This window comes from Echinops telfairi, unplaced genomic scaffold (genome assembly GCF_000313985.2).
Source record: "Echinops telfairi isolate 266 unplaced genomic scaffold, ASM31398v2 ScPeMD7_22;HRSCAF=79, whole genome shotgun sequence".
NCBI classification, from domain to species: Eukaryota; Metazoa; Chordata; class Mammalia; order Afrosoricida; family Tenrecidae; genus Echinops; species Echinops telfairi.
This window is the reverse complement of record NW_022103919.1, coordinates 4,017,338-4,026,185: the sequence shown is the minus strand read 5'-3', so window position 1 is coordinate 4,026,185 and position 8,848 is coordinate 4,017,338. Positions and strand designations below refer to the sequence as shown.

Sequence of the window (8,848 nt, the reverse complement as noted above, 5' to 3'; positions counted from 1 at the left end):
GAGGGGGGAGGGTGTGGTGACCAGGACTGGGGCAAAGGCCAACAGTGGCAGCAGGGCCAGGGCCCCTGCATTCCTGCACCTACCCTACACGGCCCCCTCCCTGACCTGCCCATGCCCAGGGAGTGTGGCAGGGCTGGGCGCCCAGCAAAGGGAGCTCTGGGCACGCCCGGAGCCCGCATGGCAGGCCTTCCCCAGCCCCTGGCAGGGCCACTCACCATCAGCAGCCTCCTCTTGGCTTTCAGGACTGACCAGCAAGCAGTGGCCAGGGCCTACATAAAAGATGGCCTCCACCGCCAGGGGGAGGGGAGGAGAATCAGGCCCACCCCCAGCACTGCCCAACCCAGACCAAGCCTTAATTCCTGGTACCAGGAAGACAGAGACAGGCTCACGGCTGGCAGACACTGCGTCCCCTTTACTACAATTTGGAATCAGACGCACCCACGTTTGAATCTCCGTTCCCACCCTGCAGCTGCACGGCCTGGAATGAGCCACGGAACTCCGACCCTCCGTGCCCTCCTCTGGAAAATGGTGTGGCGTGACACCCCACAGCACTCAGTAGCTGTAGGGATCAATGATTTGTGCCCCTAAACTGCCTGCCACCAACTGAAAGGGATCTCTCCCACCCCTCCCCCGACACACACACAGCTGGGACACAGTGGCCCGAGGAGGGTCACCTGCCCCATGCCTGGTTGGTCTGTTTGATTTGGTAGCAAGTGTGGAATCCAAATGGAACGGCGACGCCCTCAGGCTGTGTGTGTGGGGGGCAGCCTCCCATAGCTGGGAGCAGAGGAGCCTGAGCTTACGGAGTGACTATGGGGAAGGCCAAAGCCAGGCCTGGAGGGGTGCATGTGTACGGGGGTGGGGCAGGCCGCACCGTCTCCTTGAAGCTGTCGGATAACCAGCGGTTCCTCAGGACGGCCAGCACGGAGGACGGGGGGCTCTCCAGGTCCTCGAAGGCGTCCATGAGGATGAAGTCAAGCACGATGTCGAAGAAGCCCATGCACACCACCTGGGAGAGGCCGGCGGCACTGGGTCCCATGCCCCAGCCCCCGGGGGTCAGTGCGTCGGGGACCCCAGAGGGAGGGCTGGGGTGTGTGGATGCCCGCTCTGCTTCCCAGTGGGGACGGCTTGGGACTGGGGCAGGGGAGAAACAGTGGCTTCCAGCTGGGACGGGGTCAAGACACCCTTCCCTGCTCTGGCAGGCCCAGGCCCAGGCTCCGCAAGGCCAGCTCACCCCTCGTCCCTCCAGCTCCAGCCGCGTGGTCGCCCAGGTCTCGGGCCGCAGAGCATAGTTCAGCATCTCCTCGTAACTCTCCAGGAAGCCTTTGGGGCTCTGCGGGGAGAAGTGGGGTGTGCTCTGGAGGTGGCACAAACTGCCAGACCGATGTGCTAGATCCAAAAGGGTGAGGCTGGCCTAAGGAAGGACGACACACTGGGGCGGGGCCGGGGCCTGTCCCTGGCGGCGGCAGGCACAGGAGGGTCGCCCCAGCATGACCAACAACTCCCTGGGCTAGCCCACTTTGTGAGACGGCCACAGCAGGGCCACCACCACTTGCTGAAGGGATGGGCAAGCGGCTGAGGCCCCAGCCAGGCAGCCGAGGGAAGAGGCTCAGACCTCTGTGGCCTCGGGCCTCGTGGGTAAGATGGGAGAAGCTGCAGCCCACACAGCCCGTGCTTGAGGAGCTCGTGCCCACCCCACACCGTCCAGTGCCCAGTGCCCAGCCTGCTCCCCAGTGGGCGGGGTCGAGGCTGGCGGGCCTGAGACTGAGACCAGAGCACAGAGGACGTGTTCTTTACCGGCTGTGGCCCTGAGGGTTCGCTGTGGCTGAACACACAATTTGCAGATGCAGATGAGACCGGGTGGTAGGTGAACCGGAGGGCAGGGGAATGGCTTTCAGAGGAAGACTTCTCAGGGAAGAGATGCTGGCAGACTCAGAGGCAGGCAACCAAGGAAGAGGGGGATAGACATGTGTTCCCTCCTTCCCCCGGGCCCCAGTGCACTGAGTACAGCTGCTCAGTCGCTAGACACCGCTGAAGCAGTGTCTCCCAAAGTGGGTGCATTGGAATGATGGGGTGGGGGAGGGCCTGCAGAAGCAGGTACCTCCACTTTACCCTGAATTACAGGCTACACAGTACCGAGGGCTTTCATGGTCTTTCAGGGGCGCACAGGGTCGTTTTCACTCTGCAAAAGGCAGGGCAGGCCCATCTAGAGCTGGGACCCAAGCTCGAGATGCATTCCAGACTTGCTCAGCAAACCTGGGGTTTTTAAAAAAAATCATTTTATTGGGGGCTCATACAACTCTTATCACAATCCATATAAACATCCATTGTGTCAAGCACAGTTGCTGCCCTCATTCTCAAAACATTTTCTTTCTACTTGAGCCCTTGGTATCAGCTCATTTTTTCCCCTCCCTTTACACCCCTCCCCGCCCTCACGAACCCTTGATAATTTACAAATTATTATGATTTTGTCAGCCATCAATTTCGATTCTGTCTTTAAGCAATGAAGGGAAGTGTTCTGGGCGGGGGACCGGCTCGTGTGCAGAGCCGGACTGGAGAGCAAGTCTGGTGTGTGCAGGGAACGGGGCGCCCTTTGGCCTGGACCAGGCCAAGGGCTCAAAGCTGGTCTGTGCGCCCAGGGCAGGGTGCCACGTGAGCGTTATCAGCAGATGGATGACGAGGTCGCCTGAGTTTCCCAAAGCGAGTGACGCTCCTCCCTCCGGGGCGCCGGGAGGGCCTTTTGCAAATACTTTGTGAACGTGTGTAATTGTCAGAGGGGCACTGAGTACTCCTGTCCTCTTCTGAAAAGGGGTCTGTAGGACATTAGGCACCCACATTTGAGAACCTTGACTCCACGTGTGGAAAGAGCGGGTGCAGGGGGGGCGAAGTGGGAGGCTCCCGAGCTTCGTCAACCCCTTGGGACCCAAGGGCGCCTGTAGCCAGCCCTCACCCACACTAGTGTGCCCTCGCCAATGCCCCAGGGCACAGAGCAATGGTCAATAACACAGAGTAACAGGTCACTTCTCCACGATTGACCAACGTGAACACAGGCAAGCCAGGCTGGCCTGGGGGGTGGGGGTAGGGGGTGAGCGGGCAGTAGTTGGCCAGACCAACTGGCCTTCTATGGGTTCTCATGCCTGCACCAAGGCCTCCATCTCGGGCAGCAGAGGAGGCGTGGATGGGAATGACAAGAAAGCCGTGGTGCCTGCAAACAACGCCAGTGGTCACCCACAGGGGCCCTGGGTCAACGGCAGATGGGCCATGTGACGCAAATACGATGCAATCGCTAACAGAACTGTGTGTGGTGCGGAGCCCACACAGCTGCAGCCCAGTCCACGGGGCATCGCCCGCATCTGCCAAGGGAATGCCTGGGTTTGAGGGCACTGTCTAAGGAACAGAGGAGGAGGTGCACACAGCAATCTGTGGGTAAGGTTACTGCTGGTTGGTGCGGTTCAGGGTGGTCTTCCATGTTCTGGTGTATGACTGGTGGCTTTTGTAGCATTGGGTTTTAGAGCCATCAGAAATAGAATTAGCATGGGATGGGAAGATGTCAACCCTTTCCCAACTCCCCTGTGGCTTACGGGATCTGGGAAACGCCTCCGGACCATAGATTGAGGTTTGCCCTGCTGGTCAGGCCTGGCCAACACTCCAGCACAGCGCCCTTGCTCTGACCTGGCTGGCATGCTTATCCCACGCCCTCCTGAATCCGGATGGTGTCCTTGTCATATCCACTTAAACTTGCGACCCGTTTGGCAACGTCTTTCCGGGTAACCCAGGCTTCTTCTGTCTGGCTTCCTCCCCAACCCTCAGTGAGCCCTGACAGGAGGACTGAGGCTCGGCCGAGCCCCGTAAGACTCAGAGCCCCTTAAGGCTGGAACCATCAGCGCACTCTTCCATGCATCCTCCCGACCACCCCTCCCTCGCCCAGTGCTGCCGGCTCAGAGTCACGTGGGGCCCCAAGGACTCCTGGCCATCGGGTCCATCTGCCTCACAGCGACCCTGCACGTGGGTTTCAGACACTGTCACTCTCTATGGGGGTGGAAAACCTCATCTTTCTCCCAGAGTGACTGGTAGGTTGGTACCACTGACCTTGCAGTTAGCAGCCCAACACAGGACCCATGACACCACCCAAGCCCTGTAACCTACTGTCCTCCCACATGGGCTGAAGCTGAGCCGCTCCCGCACGCCAGCCATCCTACAGGACAAGGACTCCACGGGCGCATGCATGTGTCTGTATACGCATCATCTACAGAAAGGCTTGCTGACCACAAGGCTGGCTTGGTCGTGTGTTACACGGGGGCCTGCCACTCACTCAGCCCTCGGGGAAGCTCACTTCTGTTTATGCTGACAATGAGCTAGGCGTCCACTTGATGGCAATGAATTTGTCTGTTTGCTTCTCTCACTGCCATCCAGTGGACAGTAACTCATGGTGAGCCTACAGTGCCGGGCAGAATTGCCTCGGGAAATTCTGAGACGGTCACTCCTGACAGAAGTAGAAGATCCGTCTTTCTCCCGGGGAGTAGAGTGCTATCGAGCTGCTGACCTTGTGGAGAGCAGCCCAAGCTGTAACCATGACCCCATTGGGGCATCGACACAGAGTGATTTTCCTCCCAAGGTTCTAATTTGTAAATGCAATAATCTAGGGGAGATGTCGGAGCAGCTGTATTCGACAGCATTAACAGTGAAGTTTGTCTTTTGACGTTCTGAATGTGTGGCCAGTGGCTCAGTGGTTACCTACTTGCCTGCGTGTCCCACCCACTCACCAGCTGCTCGACAGGAGAAAGAGGGGGCAGTCTGCTCCGGGCAGGATGCCAGCTTTGGAAGCCCACAGGGGCGGTGCTGCTCTGTCCTGTGGGTCCGGGGTGAGTGGAGTGGACTGTCTCTGGTTTGTTTTCTGCTGTTGCTAGATGCCATGGGCCCCCTTCAGATTCACAGGGACCCCACGTGTGCAGAGTGGGACTGCCTCCCAGGGCTTTCAAAGTGGTGACCTTTCCAAAGCAGAACTCCCCTCCCCGGTGCCTCTGCAGGGGTTGAAGCACCCCTCCTTTGGGGCTAGGAGCCAGCACTCGGGGGCTCCCATTGACTACCGTAATATTTCATATTACCTCAAGACACACATTCTATTCCTGCAGGACAGGGTCCTGCAAAACCCGCCTCTTACCCACCATGGTGGGCTGCTGTCTTTTAGACTGAGTTGGTTTTTTTTAAGCTTTGTTTTTTAATTTTTTTATAATAAAACTTAAAAAAAAGGGCAAAGGAAAGAAAACATAGTGTGTGTGTGTGTGTGGGGGGGGGGAAACCTGATACCAAGGGCTCAAATAGAAAGTCAATGTTTAGAAAATGACGATGGCAACATATATGTGCAAATGTACTTGATACAATGGATGTATGGATTGTTATAAGAACTGGAAGAGCCCCCAATAAAATGATCTTATAAAAAAAATTAATAAAAAAGAAAACGTGAACAGAGACCCCCCCACCCCTGCTACCTTCTCAGCCTTGGTCATCAGGCCCGTCACCATCTGCCGGCCAACCTCCCCGAAGAAGAGCTGGTTACTGTTGTCTTCCAGAAGGCCCTATGGAAGGAGAGGAGGGGGCCACTGGGCAGGGCGGCCCCCCACTCCCGTGAGAGGGCAGGGGAGAGGTGGGCAGGGGCCTCATTGCACAGAGGAGCCAGGCACAGACAGTCCGCAGGAGTCCCCATGTAGACATGGCCATGCCTGGTCTCCCCCCACCCCGCGCCCGGCTCCATCCACCCCATGTTAACCCCCTAGATACAGCCACACCCACCTTGAAGGCCTGTCGGACACAGTGCAGCTTGGCCAGAAAGTCCTGGTCATTGTAGCAGCCCAGCAACTCTGTCCTGGGAGGGAAACAGATAGTGTCCCTCTGCCTACCTCCTTCCTGCAATGTCTCTGGGGGTGGTCAGGGTGGGCCTTGGGTTGGGAGATGGGGGTGACCTGGAGCAGGTGTCTGCCCTCCCTGGGCCAAAGGAGGAAGCCGACTAGATGCTCTCTAAGGATGTGTCTGCCTCAATGGACTGTGACTGGACACAGGAGGCTGGCCTGGTCACTGGCAGCGGTGGGGGCGGGGGATGGGCCTGAGGGACTCCTTCAGGTCAAAGTCAGCCTCAAACCCTGTGGGCTAATGATCCACATTGCTCCTAGGTAGGATAAAATCAGGGCAGGGAGCTACCACCCATTCCCGGGCAGTCGGACTCTCCAAATGACCACAGCTTCCACCAGGGTTGTTAGCCGGTGAACATTAAAAACATAATGTGTCTGGGAGCTGTGATCCAAAAGCCAAGTTCTGGCTTGCTGCCTGGGGGCAGACGGTTTGCTTTCAGGAGCCAACCCACACCATGCTGACTCACGAGCCCAGCGCTCCTGGCGAGCTCACTCGGGGAGCCTTAGAGACAAGAACAGGCCTTTCCTGGTTTCAACTACAAGCAGAGAGCACTTAGTGACACGGGCCTGGCTTTTGAAGTGCTCTCCAATCTCGCTCTGGCCACAGCCTGTCTACCCAGTAGCTAACTCTCTGTGGGATCTCTCTAGGACGCCAGGACTGGAGCCCAGAAAAGGAGTCTGTCTGCCAGGTTCATGGTCCTCTGTTCCCCCTGTTCTGCCAAACCACACCAATGTGGCCCACACTGCCACCTGCCATCTCGGCCACCCCACATGCTCACGGGCCAAAGGGCCAAAGCCCAATGTGAGCAGCGCAGCCAAGACTGCCAGGCATGGGGGAGTGGAGGTGGGCACCTAGCCTTTGTGGCAGGCAAGCTGGCCGTGTGACTGCCCCTGCTTATAACCAGTTTCTCGTTTTGGGGATAAATTTTAACTCTCAGCTCCACTGCCCCTCACCTCGAAGTCTGGCTGGACAGTGATAGTGGGGGGGGCGGGGTTTGCACAGCACTGTGAGGGAAGCCACCTGTTCTTTAAAGCACAACACAATGAAATGAAACGTAAACACGTCAGAGACCTTGGAATCGATTTAATAAAAGAAGCGTAAGGCCTCTACTCTGAAAATTACAAACCACCGAGCGAAATTAAAGACAAGGTCAATAGAAAGACAGACCACATCGGTAAGTTAGCAGGGTCAATGCTAAGAGGGTCCCACAGGCATCTACAGATTCAACACAGTCCCAGTCTCAATCGCAGCAGGGTTTCAAAGTGTGTACGGTTACAAAGGACCTCCAAGTTTTCTATATGAAAGAAACGCAGAAGCCAAAACCACCGTGAAAAGAAACATCAAGTTGAGCGAATGACCTCACAGCCCTATTTTCACACCAAAACACGCAGTCTTGGTCCACAAGCAGAGATATGGAACAATGGAACATGAGCTAGCATGAACTCAGGATGACTTGCCAGAACTGTACGGATCGTCAGCGGGAACACTGGGAGCCCGGGTCCTCCTCATACAAGCACTGATGTAAGCGCGTTCCAGACATAATGGAACACGCCAACACTGTGGAACACAGATAAGCACACTCGCTTCACCGAAGAGTAGAAAGAACCCACGGGCCGGGAAGACGATGTTGGCAGGTGCACATCAGGTAAAGGCGCATCTCTAGCATCGACAGAACACTGCACCTCGAGGAACCCAAACCTCGATGCACAGAAAGGGTCCGATTCGGAAAACGGGCAGATGGGGAGTTTGCTTTTTAAAAAAATCGTTTTATTAGGGGCTCATACAACTCTTATCACAATCCATACACACATCCATTGTGTAAAGCACATTTCTACATTCATTGCCCTCATCATTCTCAAAACATTTCCTCTCCACTTAAGCCCCCGGCATTAGGTCCTCATTTTCCCCTCCCTCATGAGCCCTTGATAATTTATAAATTGTTATTTTGTCATATCTTGCCCTGTCCAACGTCTTCACCCACTTTTCAGTTGTCTGTCCCCCCAGGGAGGAGGTCACATATAGTTCCTTGTAATCGGTTCCCTCTTTCCAACCCTCTCTCCCTCTACCCTCCCAGCGCTCATTTGCTTTTTATCAATCATACTTAACACTGTTATCCAGTGATATTTAAATTCGTCACAAAAAACAATAACATCGAATAAAAACCCAGGCAGAAAACATGAACAGAGAAGTCACCAGAGATGGCAGCCAGGCAGCCAACCATCTTATGAAGAAATGCTTGCCGTCGTTAGGGATAAGAGGCATTCAAATACGGAGGGGAGACCACCTCTCATTGGCACTGATCGCGAACTTTTCATCAACAGCAGACAACGAAGCTGAAGCGGATGCGGACAGACGGAGGCCCTCGTGCCGGCCGGTGAGATGGCCCAAGTGGACAGCCGGTGTAAGAGCAAGCGCGGACCGAAACACCAAATGGCCTAGCCGTCTCTCTTATTTGATACCTACTCCACAGAAGGGGAACAAAACAGAAACAGATACACACACACACACACACACACACACACACACACACACACACGTTGACTGCAGGGCAATGCACAAAAGCAAAAAGATGGAAACCACCGAGATGCTCCTCTGCGAGGGGCAGGCGAACGCGCGCGGGTACGCAGCATGCAATGGGAATTCTGCAATGCTAAAACACGAGGCTGGACCTGTCCAACATGGCAAACATGACTCTGCTCAGCAAAGGCAGCCCATCTCCTAGAGACAAATACTGCATGAGATCACGATCAGACAGAGAACCAAGAAAAATGGTTTCCCGGGGACTGAGCATGATCGTGGGACAGGAGGAAAATCAAGGGAAATAGAGGAAAGAGCTGGGAGGCAAAGGGCATTTATAGAGGTCTAGATAAAGACATGTACATATGCAAATGTATTTATATGAGGATGGGGAAATAGATCTATGTGCATATATTTATAGGTT

The 8,848-nt window shown here is 55.6% G+C and overlaps 1 protein-coding gene across 2 annotated transcripts in view; it reads right to left on the bottom strand.

Annotated features, from left to right (window-relative positions):
* The window catches only part of MIGA2 (mitoguardin 2), a 33,456-nt gene that overhangs the window by 2,706 nt on the left and 21,902 nt on the right, over positions 1–8,848 (bottom strand). The window contains exons 9-13 of one of the 2 annotated variants that reach the window (XM_004713263.2): positions 5,791–5,863; positions 5,490–5,576; positions 1,235–1,333; positions 875–1,009; positions 216–269 (exon numbers count right to left, since the gene is read on the bottom strand). In XM_004713263.2, the coding sequence (XP_004713320.1) occupies positions 216–269; positions 875–1,009; positions 1,235–1,333; positions 5,490–5,576; positions 5,791–5,863 (448 nt within the window). The other variant, XM_045288559.1, reaches the window with a different exon arrangement.